General features: G+C 45.9%; 1 protein-coding gene across 2 annotated transcripts in view; it reads right to left on the reverse strand.

Annotated features, from left to right (window-relative positions):
• LOC100374584 (alanine--glyoxylate aminotransferase-like) overlaps window positions 1-11583 on the reverse strand; it is a 36448-nt gene extending 24865 nt beyond the window's left edge. The window contains exon 1 of one of the 2 annotated variants that reach the window (XM_085490498.1): window positions 11193-11582. In XM_085490498.1, coding sequence (XP_085346624.1) covers window positions 11193-11531 — 339 coding nt within the window. In that variant the 5' untranslated portion in view covers window positions 11532-11582. Of the gene's footprint in view, window positions 1-11192 lie in introns of both variants that reach the window. The other variant, XM_085490499.1, reaches the window with a different exon arrangement.
• Between the last annotated feature and the right edge of the window lie 1662 nt (window positions 11584-13245).

The raw sequence follows: 13245 nt of genomic DNA on the forward strand, positions 1-13245 counted from the left end.
ATTTTACATAAATAGAACACAGTCAAGACATTATGCTCCAGTCGTTTCATCCCTGACTCAACTCACTCTGGGGAAGAGTGGGGTAAATGTTTCACTTCTGGGGCAAGTACATCAGGCAAATTTAGAACGCTATTCAATGGACTGATTTCAACAGAAAATTGTGACTACACATCTGTGGATATATAGCCCCCTGCCTGTGCTAAATATGCTGGTTATTGCCAGACTCCAGGTCAAAATGTTATAATGGTGATTACCCTCCACAGGGCTAAGTTTGGTAGTAAGCAAATAACACCGAATAAACGGCAAGGTAAAGACTATGTCTAATTATAGTAAATACGTACTGCGTGCGTGACTCGAACCGGCGCTCGCGTACGGCACCTAATCGCCTAGCTACACGCCACTACACGTCTTCCCCTCGGCCACCGGGCATCCCCAAAAAAGGATGCTTAATAACCGAGCTTATTACGTGCAGAGAACGTGAAACCCGTCCACGCGATACGCGCCACACAGCATGGCCAGAATGCGGCAAAGGCCTTCAGATCTGGCTGTAGTAGGATGGTGAAAGTAATGGTACAGCATTTTAACAGTGAATAAGTACTGAGAAATAATTTTTAAACTCATAGTTGCTGTCGACATAGGAAGTAAAGTAAGCAAATAACACCGAATAAACGGCAAGGTAAAGACTATGTCTAATTATAGTAAATACGTACTGCGTGCGTGACTCGAACCGGCGCTCGCGTACGGCACCTAATCGCCTAGCTACACGCCACTACACGTCTTCCCCTCGGCCACCGGGCATCCCCAAAAAAGGATGCTTAATAACCGAGCTTATTACGTGCAGAGAACGTGAAACCCGTCCACGCGATACGCGCCACACAGCATGGCCAGAATGCGGCAAAGGCCTTCAGATCTGGCTGTAGTAGGATGGTGAAAGTAATGGTACAGCATTTTAACAGTGAATAAGTACTGAGAAATAATTTTTAAACTCATAGTTGCTGTCGACATAGGAAGTAAAGTAAGCAAATAACACCGAATAAACGGCAAGGTAAAGACTATGTCTAATTATAGTAAATACGTACTGCGTGCGTGACTCGAACCGGCGCTCGCGTACGGCACCTAATCGCCTAGCTACACGCCACTACACGTCTTCCCCTCGGCCACCGGGCATCCCCAAAAAAGGATGCTTAATAACCGAGCTTATTACGTGCAGAGAACGTGAAACCCGTCCACGCGATACGCGCCACACAGCATGGCCAGAATGCGGCAAAGGCCTTCAGATCTGGCTGTAGTAGGATGGTGAAAGTAATGGTACAGCATTTTAACAGTGAATAAGTACTGAGAAATAATTTTTAAACTCATAGTTGCTGTCGACATAGGAAGTAAAGTAAGCAAATAACACCGAATAAACGGCAAGGTAAAGACTATGTCTAATTATAGTAAATACGTACTGCGTGCGTGACTCGAACCGGCGCTCGCGTACGGCACCTAATCGCCTAGCTACACGCCACTACACGTCTTCCCCTCGGCCACCGGGCATCCCCAAAAAAGGATGCTTAATAACCGAGCTTATTACGTGCAGAGAACGTGAAACCCGTCCACGCGATACGCGCCACACAGCATGGCCAGAATGCGGCAAAGGCCTTCAGATCTGGCTGTAGTAGGATGGTGAAAGTAATGGTACAGCATTTTAACAGTGAATAAGTACTGAGAAATAATTTTTAAACTCATAGTTGCTGTCGACATAGGAAGTAAAGTAAGCAAATAACACCGAATAAACGGCAAGGTAAAGACTATGTCTAATTATAGTAAATACGTACTGCGTGCGTGACTCGAACCGGCGCTCGCGTACGGCACCTAATCGCCTAGCTACACGCCACTACACGTCTTCCCCTCGGCCACCGGGCATCCCCAAAAAAGGATGCTTAATAACCGAGCTTATTACGTGCAGAGAACGTGAAACCCGTCCACGCGATACGCGCCGCACAGCATGGCCAGAATGCGGCAAAGGCCTTCAGATCTGGCTGTAGTAGGATGGTGAAAGTAATGGTACAGCATTTTAACAGTGAATAAGTACTGAGAAATAATTTTTAAACTCATAGTTGCTGTCGACATAGGAAGTAAAGTAAGCAAATAACACCGAATAAACGGCAAGGTAAAGACTATGTCTAATTATAGTAAATACGTACTGCGTGCGTGACTCGAACCGGCGCTCGCGTACGGCACCTAATCGCCTAGCTACACGCCACTACACGTCTTCCCCTCGGCCACCGGGCATCCCCAAAAAAGGATGCTTAATAACCGAGCTTATTACGTGCAGAGAACGTGAAACCCGTCCACGCGATACGCGCCACACAGCATGGCCAGAATGCGGCAAAGGCCTTCAGATCTGGCTGTAGTAGGATGGTGAAAGTAATGGTACAGCATTTTAACAGTGAATAAGTACTGAGAAATAATTTTTAAACTCATAGTTGCTGTCGACATAGGAAGTAAAGTAAGCAAATAACACCGAATAAACGGCAAGGTAAAGACTATGTCTAATTATAGTAAATACGTACTGCGTGCGTGACTCGAACCGGCGCTCGCGTACGGCACCTAATCGCCTAGCTACACGCCACTACACGTCTTCCCCTCGGCCACCGGGCATCCCCAAAAAAGGATGCTTAATAACCGAGCTTATTACGTGCAGAGAACGTGAAACCCGTCCACGCGATACGCGCCACACAGCATGGCCAGAATGCGGCAAAGGCCTTCAGATCTGGCTGTAGTAGGATGGTGAAAGTAATGGTACAGCATTTTAACAGTGAATAAGTACTGAGAAATAATTTTTAAACTCATAGTTGCTGTCGACATAGGAAGTAAAGTAAGCAAATAACACCGAATAAACGGCAAGGTAAAGACTATGTCTAATTATAGTAAATACGTACTGCGTGCGTGACTCGAACCGGCGCTCGCGTACGGCACCTAATCGCCTAGCTACACGCCACTACACGTCTTCCCCTCGGCCACCGGGCATCCCCAAAAAAGGATGCTTAATAACCGAGCTTATTACGTGCAGAGAACGTGAAACCCGTCCACGCGATACGCGCCACACAGCATGGCCAGAATGCGGCAAAGGCCTTCAGATCTGGCTGTAGTAGGATGGTGAAAGTAATGGTACAGCATTTTAACAGTGAATAAGTACTGAGAAATAATTTTTAAACTCATAGTTGCTGTCGACATAGGAAGTAAAGTAAGCAAATAACACCGAATAAACGGCAAGGTAAAGACTATGTCTAATTATAGTAAATACGTACTGCGTGCGTGACTCGAACCGGCGCTCGCGTACGGCACCTAATCGCCTAGCTACACGCCACTACACGTCTTCCCCTCGGCCACCGGGCATCCCCAAAAAAGGATGCTTAATAACCGAGCTTATTACGTGCAGAGAACGTGAAACCCGTCCACGCGATACGCGCCACACAGCATGGCCAGAATGCGGCAAAGGCCTTCAGATCTGGCTGTAGTAGGATGGTGAAAGTAATGGTACAGCATTTTAACAGTGAATAAGTACTGAGAAATAATTTTTAAATTCATAGTTGCTGTCGACATAGGAAGTAAAGTAAGCAAATAACACCGAATAAACGGCAAGGTAAAGACTATGTCTAATTATAGTAAATACGTACTGCGTGCGTGACTCGAACCGGCGCTCGCGTACGGCACCTAATCGCCTAGCTACACGCCACTACACGTCTTCCCCTCGGCCACCGGGCATCCCCAAAAAAGGATGCTTAATAACCGAGCTTATTACGTGCAGAGAACGTGAAACCCGTCCACGCGATACGCGCCACACAGCATGGCCAGAATGCGGCAAAGGCCTTCAGATCTGGCTGTAGTAGGATGGTGAAAGTAATGGTACAGCATTTTAACAGTGAATAAGTACTGAGAAATAATTTTTAAACTCATAGTTGCTGTCGACATAGGAAGTAAAGTAAGCAAATAACACCGAATAAACGGCAAGGTAAAGACTATGTCTAATTATAGTAAATACGTACTGCGTGCGTGACTCGAACCGGCGCTCGCGTACGGCACCTAATCGCCTAGCTACACGCCACTACACGTCTTCCCCTCGGCCACCGGGCATCCCCAAAAAAGGATGCTTAATAACCGAGCTTATTACGTGCAGAGAACGTGAAACCCGTCCACGCGATACGCGCCACACAGCATGGCCAGAATGCGGCAAAGGCCTTCAGATCTGGCTGTAGTAGGATGGTGAAAGTAATGGTACAGCATTTTAACAGTGAATAAGTACTGAGAAATAATTTTTAAACTCATAGTTGCTGTCGACATAGGAAGTAAAGTAAGCAAATAACACCGAATAAACGGCAAGGTAAAGACTATGTCTAATTATAGTAAATACGTACTGCGTGCGTGACTCGAACCGGCGCTCGCGTACGGCACCTAATCGCCTAGCTACACGCCACTACACGTCTTCCCCTCGGCCACCGGGCATCCCCAAAAAAGGATGCTTAATAACCGAGCTTATTACGTGCAGAGAACGTGAAACCCGTCCACGCGATACGCGCCACACAGCATGGCCAGAATGCGGCAAAGGCCTTCAGATCTGGCTGTAGTAGGATGGTGAAAGTAATGGTACAGCATTTTAACAGTGAATAAGTACTGAGAAATAATTTTTAAACTCATAGTTGCTGTCGACATAGGAAGTAAAGTAAGCAAATAACACCGAATAAACGGCAAGGTAAAGACTATGTCTAATTATAGTAAATACGTACTGCGTGCGTGACTCGAACCGGCGCTCGCGTACGGCACCTAATCGCCTAGCTACACGCCACTACACGTCTTCCCCTCGGCCACCGGGCATCCCCAAAAAAGGATGCTTAATAACCGAGCTTATTACGTGCAGAGAACGTGAAACCCGTCCACGCGATACGCGCCACACAGCATGGCCAGAATGCGGCAAAGGCCTTCAGATCTGGCTGTAGTAGGATGGTGAAAGTAATGGTACAGCATTTTAACAGTGAATAAGTACTGAGAAATAATTTTTAAACTCATAGTTGCTGTCGACATAGGAAGTAAAGTAAGCAAATAACACCGAATAAACGGCAAGGTAAAGACTATGTCTAATTATAGTAAATACGTACTGCGTGCGTGACTCGAACCGGCGCTCGCGTACGGCACCTAATCGCCTAGCTACACGCCACTACACGTCTTCCCCTCGGCCACCGGGCATCCCCAAAAAAGGATGCTTAATAACCGAGCTTATTACGTGCAGAGAACGTGAAACCCGTCCACGCGATACGCGCCACACAGCATGGCCAGAATGCGGCAAAGGCCTTCAGATCTGGCTGTAGTAGGATGGTGAAAGTAATGGTACAGCATTTTAACAGTGAATAAGTACTGAGAAATAATTTTTAAATTCATAGTTGCTGTCGACATAGGAAGTAAAGTAAGCAAATAACACCGAATAAACGGCAAGGTAAAGACTATGTCTAATTATAGTAAATACGTACTGCGTGCGTGACTCGAACCGGCGCTCGCGTACGGCACCTAATCGCCTAGCTACACGCCACTACACGTCTTCCCCTCGGCCACCGGGCATCCCCAAAAAAGGATGCTTAATAACCGAACTTATTACGTGCAGAGAACGTGAAACCCGTCCACGCGATACGCGCCACACAGCATGGCCAGAATGCGGCAAAGGCCTTCAGATCTGGCTGTAGTAGGATGGTGAAAGTAATGGTACAGCATTTTAACAGTGAATAAGTACTGAGAAATAATTTTTAAACTCATAGTTGCTGTCGACATAGGAAGTAAAGTAAGCAAATAACACCGAATAAACGGCAAGGTAAAGACTATGTCTAATTATAGTAAATACGTACTGCGTGCGTGACTCGAACCGGCGCTCGCGTACGGCACCTAATCGCCTAGCTACACGCCACTACACGTCTTCCCCTCGGCCACCGGGCATCCCCAAAAAAGGATGCTTAATAACCGAGCTTATTACGTGCAGAGAACGTGAAACCCGTCCACGCGATACGCGCCACACAGCATGGCCAGAATGCGGCAAAGGCCTTCAGATCTGGCTGTAGTAGGATGGTGAAAGTAATGGTACAGCATTTTAACAGTGAATAAGTACTGAGAAATAATTTTTAAACTCATAGTTGCTGTCGACATAGGAAGTAAAGTAAGCAAATAACACCGAATAAACGGCAAGGTAAAGACTATGTCTAATTATAGTAAATACGTACTGCGTGCGTGACTCGAACCGGCGCTCGCGTACGGCACCTAATCGCCTAGCTACACGCCACTACACGTCTTCCCCTCGGCCACCGGGCATCCCCAAAAAAGGATGCTTAATAACCGAGCTTATTACGTGCAGAGAACGTGAAACCCGTCCACGCGATACGCGCCACACAGCATGGCCAGAATGCGGCAAAGGCCTTCAGATCTGGCTGTAGTAGGATGGTGAAAGTAATGGTACAGCATTTTAACAGTGAATAAGTACTGAGAAATAATTTTTAAACTCATAGTTGCTGTCGACATAGGAAGTAAAGTAAGCAAATAACACCGAATAAACGGCAAGGTAAAGACTATGTCTAATTATAGTAAATACGTACTGCGTGCGTGACTCGAACCGGCGCTCGCGTACGGCACCTAATCGCCTAGCTACACGCCACTACACGTCTTCCCCTCGGCCACCGGGCATCCCCAAAAAAGGATGCTTAATAACCGAGCTTATTACGTGCAGAGAACGTGAAACCCGTCCACGCGATACGCGCCACACAGCATGGCCAGAATGCGGCAAAGGCCTTCAGATCTGGCTGTAGTAGGATGGTGAAAGTAATGGTACAGCATTTTAACAGTGAATAAGTACTGAGAAATAATTTTTAAACTCATAGTTGCTGTCGACATAGGAAGTAAAGTAAGCAAATAACACCGAATAAACGGCAAGGTAAAGACTATGTCTAATTATAGTAAATACGTACTGCGTGCGTGACTCGAACCGGCGCTCGCGTACGGCACCTAATCGCCTAGCTACACGCCACTACACGTCTTCCCCTCGGCCACCGGGCATCCCCAAAAAAGGATGCTTAATAACCGAGCTTATTACGTGCAGAGAACGTGAAACCCGTCCACGCGATACGCGCCACACAGCATGGCCAGAATGCGGCAAAGGCCTTCAGATCTGGCCATAGTTGCCATTACTTTCACCATCCTACTACAGCCAGATCTGAAGGCCTTTGCCGCATTCTGGCCATGCTGTGTGGCGCGTATCGCGTGGACGGGTTTCACGTTCTCTGCACGTAATAAGCTCGGTTATTAAGCATCCTTTTTTGGGGATGCCCGGTGGCCGAGGGGAAGACGTGTAGTGGCGTGTAGCTAGGCGATTAGGTGCCGTACGCGAGCGCCGGTTCGAGTCACGCACGCAGTACGTATTTACTATAATTAGACATAGTCTTTACCTTGCTGTTTATTCGGTGTTATTTGCTTACTTTACTTCCTATGTCGACAGCAACTATGAGTTTAAAAATTATTTCTCAGTACTTATTCACTGTTAAAATGCTGTACCATTACTTTCACCATCCTACTACAGCCAGATCTGAAGGCCTTTGCCGCATTCTGGCCATGCTGTGTGGCGCGTATCGCGTGGACGGGTTTCACGTTCTCTGCACGTAATAAGCTCGGTTATTAAGCATCCTTTTTTGGGGATGCCCGGTGGCCGAGGGGAAGACGTGTAGTGGCGTGTAGCTAGGCGATTAGGTGCCGTACGCGAGCGCCGGTTCGAGTCACGCACGCAGTACGTATTTACTATAATTAGACATAGTCTTTACCTTGCCGTTTATTCGGTGTTATTTGCTTACTTTACTTCCTATGTCGACAGCAACTATGAGTTTAAGTTTGGTAGTGATTGCCCTACCACAGGGCTAAGTTTGGTAGTGATTGCCCTACCACAGGGCTAAGTTTGGTAGTGATTGCCCTACCACAGGGCTAAGTTTGGTAGTGATTGCCCTACCACAGGGCTAAGTTTGGTAGTGATTGCCCTACCACAGGGCTAAGTTTGGTAGTGATTGCCCTACCACAGGGCTAAGTTTGGTAGTGATTGCCCTACCACAGGGCTAAGTTTGGTAGTGATTGCCCTACCACAGGGCTAAGTTTGGTAGTGATTGCCCTACCACAGGGCTAAGTTTGGTAGTGATTGCCCTACCACAGGGCTAAGTTTGGTAGTGATTACCTTCCACAGGGCTAAGTTTGGTAGTGATTGCCCTACCACAGGGCTAAGTTTGGTAGTGATTGCCCTACCACAGGGCTAAGTTTGGTAGTGATTGCCCTCCACAGGGCTAAGTTTGGTAGTGATTGCCCTACCACAGGGCTAAGTTTGGTAGTGATTGCCCTACCACAGGGCTAAGTTTGGTAGTGATTGCCCTACCACAGGGCTAAGTTTGGTAGTGATTGCCCTACCACAGCGCTAAGTTTGGTAGTGATTGCCCTACCACAGGGCTAAGTTTGGTAGTGATTGCCCTACCACAGGGCTAAGTTTGGTAGTGATTGCCCTACCACAGGGCTAAGTTTGGTAGTGATTGCCCTACCACAGGGCTAAGTTTGGTAGTGATTGCCCTACCACAGGGCTAAGTTTGGTAGTGATTACCTTCCACAGGGCTAAGTTTGGTAGTGATTGCCCTACCACAGGACTAAGTTTGGTAGTGATTGCCCTACCACAGGGATAAGTTTGGTAGTGATTGCCCTACCACAGGGCTAAGTTTGGTAGTGATTACCTTCCACAGGGCTAAGTTTGGTAGTGATTGCCCTACCACAGGGCTAAGTTTGGTAGTGATTGCCCTACCACAGGGCTAAGTTTGGTAGTGATTGCCCTACCACAGGGCTAAGTTTGGTAGTGATTGCCCTACCACAGGGCTAAGTTTGGTAGTGATTGCCCTACCACAGGGCTAAGTTTGGTAGTGATTGCCCTACCACAGGGCTAAGTTTGGTAGTGATTGCCCTACCACAGGGCTAAGTTTGGTAGTGATTGCCCTACCACAGGGCTAAGTTTGGTAGTGATTGCCCTACCACAGGGCTAAGTTTGGTAGTGATTGCCCTACCACAGGGCTAAGTTTGGTAGTGATTGCCCTACCACAGGGATAAGTTAGGTAGTGATTGCCCTACCACAGGGCTAAGTTTGGTAGTGATTGCCCTACCACAGGGATAAGTTTGGTAGTGATTGCCCTACCATAGGGATAAGTTTGGTAGTGATTGCCCTACCACAGGGCTAAGTTTGGTAGTGATTGCCCTACCACAGGGCTAAGTTTGGTAGTGATTGCCCTACCACAGGGCTAAGTTTGGTAGTGATTGCCCTACCACAGGGATAAGTTTGGTAGTGATTGCCCTACCACAGGGCTAAGTTTGGTAGTGATTGCCCTACCACAGGGATAAGTTTGGTAGTGATTGCCCTACCACAGGGATAAGTTTGGTAGTGATTGCCCTACCACAGGGCTAAGTTTGGTAGTGATTGCCCTACCACAGGGCTAAGTTTGGTAGTGATTGCCCTACCACAGGGCTAAGTTTGGTAGTGATTGCCCTACCACAGGGCTAAGTTTGGTAGTGATTACCTTCCACAGGGCTAAGTTTGGTAGTGATTGCCCTACCACAGGACTAAGTTTGGTAGTGATTGCCCTACCACAGGGATAAGTTTGGTAGTGATTGCCCTACCACAGGGCTAAGTTTGGTAGTGATTACCTTCCACAGGGCTAAGTTTGGTAGTGATTGCCCTACCACAGGGCTAAGTTTGGTAGTGATTGCCCTACCACAGGGCTAAGTTTGGTAGTGATTGCCCTACCACAGGGCTAAGTTTGGTAGTGATTGCCCTACCACAGGGCTAAGTTTGGTAGTGATTGCCCTACCACAGGGCTAAGTTTGGTAGTGATTGCCCTACCACAGGGCTAAGTTTGGTAGTGATTGCCCTACCACAGGGCTAAGTTTGGTAGTGATTGCCCTACCACAGGGCTAAGTTTGGTAGTGATTGCCCTACCACAGGGCTAAGTTTGGTAGTGATTGCCCTACCACAGGGCTAAGTTTGGTAGTGATTGCCCTACCACAGGGATAAGTTAGGTAGTGATTGCCCTACCACAGGGCTAAGTTTGGTAGTGATTGCCCTACCACAGGGATAAGTTTGGTAGTGATTGCCCTACCATAGGGATAAGTTTGGTAGTGATTGCCCTACCACAGGGCTAAGTTTGGTAGTGATTGCCCTACCACAGGGCTAAGTTTGGTAGTGATTGCCCTACCACAGGGCTAAGTTTGGTAGTGATTGCCCTACCACAGGGATAAGTTTGGTAGTGATTGCCCTACCACAGGGCTAAGTTTGGTAGTGATTGCCCTACCACAGGGATAAGTTTGGTAGTGATTGCCCTACCACAGGGATAAGTTTGGTAGTGATTGCCCTACCACAGGGCTAAGTTTGGTAGTGATTGCCCTACCACAGGGCTAAGTTTGGTAGTGATTGCCCTACCACAGGGCTAAGTTTGGTAGTGATTGCCCTACCACAGGGCTAAGTTTGGTAGTGATTGCCCTACCACAGGGCTAAGTTTGGTAGTGATTGCCCTACCACAGGGCTAAGTTTGGTAGTGATTGCCCTACCACAGGGCTAAGTTTGGTAGTGATTGCCCTACCACAGGGCTAAGTTTGGTAGTGATTGCCCTACCACAGGGCTAAGTTTGATTGCCCCACCTCAAAGCTTAATTTGATGGTTATTGCCCTGGGCAAATTTGATGGTGAAACCTATCTAATCTAACATCTGCTTCGTCTTATCGCCTGTAAAAGAGAGGGGTGACATTGACTGTTCAGAGCATTATTTGATTTTTGATAATTCAATCAAGATAGAAAATATTGATACCTATTCATATATTTGCATTGAAGTAGGAGTTCGCTTTAGTTTAATAGGGCAATCGTACGCCTACATATTACCCTTCGCAAAGGCGGAGGGGCGGAGCTAGACTAATGGCTTAAACGTGTATTAATTAAAGAATACAGTCCACTAAAGAACAAGGATTGTTCGCATGACTCGCCATGCGGTGTTGACTGGTTTCACTAATGTAGGTCGAGGCAAACTGAGGTCGGGCAAAAGGCAATAAACAACATAAATCGATAGGTCAACACACTTAATATGAAATCATGGTGGAAACGTGGACTACTGACTATACCTTGCAGAACTCCGGGTGCAAATGCCCAAGAATTGGCAGTGCGCTTGCTTTCAGTACTCTATCAGACGCATTCGACGGTCCTGGTCCCATCAATGTCTTTGGTGGCACGTGGATGGGCTTCAGCAATTCCTGGGACGGCGGTGTGATGCTGTAAGTCGCCATCGTGCGTTTCGGTTTTTGATTAATCGGAGTGAACGAGGGGTCAAAAGTCGTACCCACAATGCAACAAACAGTCGACAAGTTTCGACAACTTGTAGTGTTTTTAACTTGTTGAAACTGAAGGGCAGTTCTTAGATTTGAACGAAGTGAAACTGTGCGTCGCAGCAGCCCAGGTAACATAGTTGTTTACACGCACGGCACAGCAGTGTCAACCTTATCAACTAATCTGGCGAGATCTGGTTTTCAAGGTTATCTTATTGCGCCCTCTGGTGGTCGCATTAATGATGTTCTTTTGTATCATACTAGTATTTTGTTTATTATGGGTTCTTGTCATCAGAAAACCGAAAATGGAAAAAAAAAGGTCCCGGACAACTTTTCGAAACACAAGAGTCTAAAATGTCCTAGAAAATGGTTAAAAATGGCATTTTGCATTGGTTCTATGGCGAGCTTTTTTTTCATATCTTAGAATGTTGCCCCGTGATATGGAATAAAAAAAATCATGTTATTTTTGACACGTGTCCTAATTTTTTTTTTTATATTTCCACAAAAAAAAATAGCACTATAATAGTTTTCCATTATTTGCAATGGTAGTCATCACCCATAATGCATTGCGTACGTGTTCAGGAACATGCCCAGTCAAAAATTTAAAGCGGGGGAGTCGTCACCTGCGCATGCGTCAGATGGCCATAGTTTGTCATTGTTTACAAACAAGCGCATGCCCATGAGCCTTTGCGTTTTTAGCGTGTGTTGTTATCGTCACTTGGAACTCAACTCCCGCGCGTGCGCAGGTGACGATCCTCCCGCTTTAAATTCGTCTGAAACTTTTACATAGTTTCAACATGGACGTATTAACAAGTCATGGTTTTACCATTTACTATATACATTCACACATTTCTTACGTAAACAAATTATATCATTGAACGATTTTTATGCCTTAGCACCGGTAATGAAATGATGTTGATTGATATTTTACAACTATTGTTTTTCAACCACGTCAAACTCGGGACTATGAGATGAGACAGTCAATGTTATTGGTCAAAATCGGTGACAAGATAGTTTGAAAAATACTGATATCGTCCTCTCCCAGTGTACTTCTTGTCTCTTACGTCATCGTGTGTATTACTGACCTCTTATATGTATTAACATCCGGGACACTTGTTGTTGGAAGCGATAAAAGTGTGAATGACGTTTTATATAACAAGAGGTCTAATTTTGATTTTATACAGTTTACGTTTTGGCTTACAGTTTTACCTTGCTTACTGCATCGTTGTTCTCGTTCGGGATCATATCATAAAACAGTTATCATAGACTCTATGTTGCTAACTCCAGCTCCCAGCTCAATATTCATGCTGCCATATGCGTAGCGAAGGAACATGTTCTCTACCTAAGCAAACGATAGAAGGATTACGTAGTATCTAGGTCTGGAATCTCATTGGTAAATAAATAGCCTTACGAATGATTATTACAGTGTATAAATCCTGGTGTTACTGTTCGACAGGATATACGCCCTTAAAGCGGAAGGGTCGTCACCTGCGCACGCGCGGGAATTGAGTCCCAAGCGATGATAACAACGCACGCTAAGAACGCAAAGCCTCACGGGTAAACACTTGGTCCTACATTCTAAAATTGAATAACACGCCTTTATTACATTTTAGATGACTGATCATGTCGATTTTAGTATTTATAATTTAATGATACAGATGTGCATATGTTTGAAAATTATCAAATGCGTCGTGTTTTACTTGAAAAATAAGATTTCTTATATTATACACTTACTATTCTAGAAGACTCAAGAAACAGTATAACGCAACGACTACATGCATATAATGTGGGACGTTTATCTATCGTTTTCTAGGCAGGAAAAAATCATTTTTGAATAAATAATTCAAATAAT

This window comes from Saccoglossus kowalevskii, chromosome 15, assembly GCF_978046115.1.
Source record: "Saccoglossus kowalevskii chromosome 15, keSacKowa6.1, whole genome shotgun sequence".
Lineage (NCBI taxonomy): Eukaryota > Metazoa > Hemichordata > Enteropneusta > Harrimaniidae > Saccoglossus > Saccoglossus kowalevskii.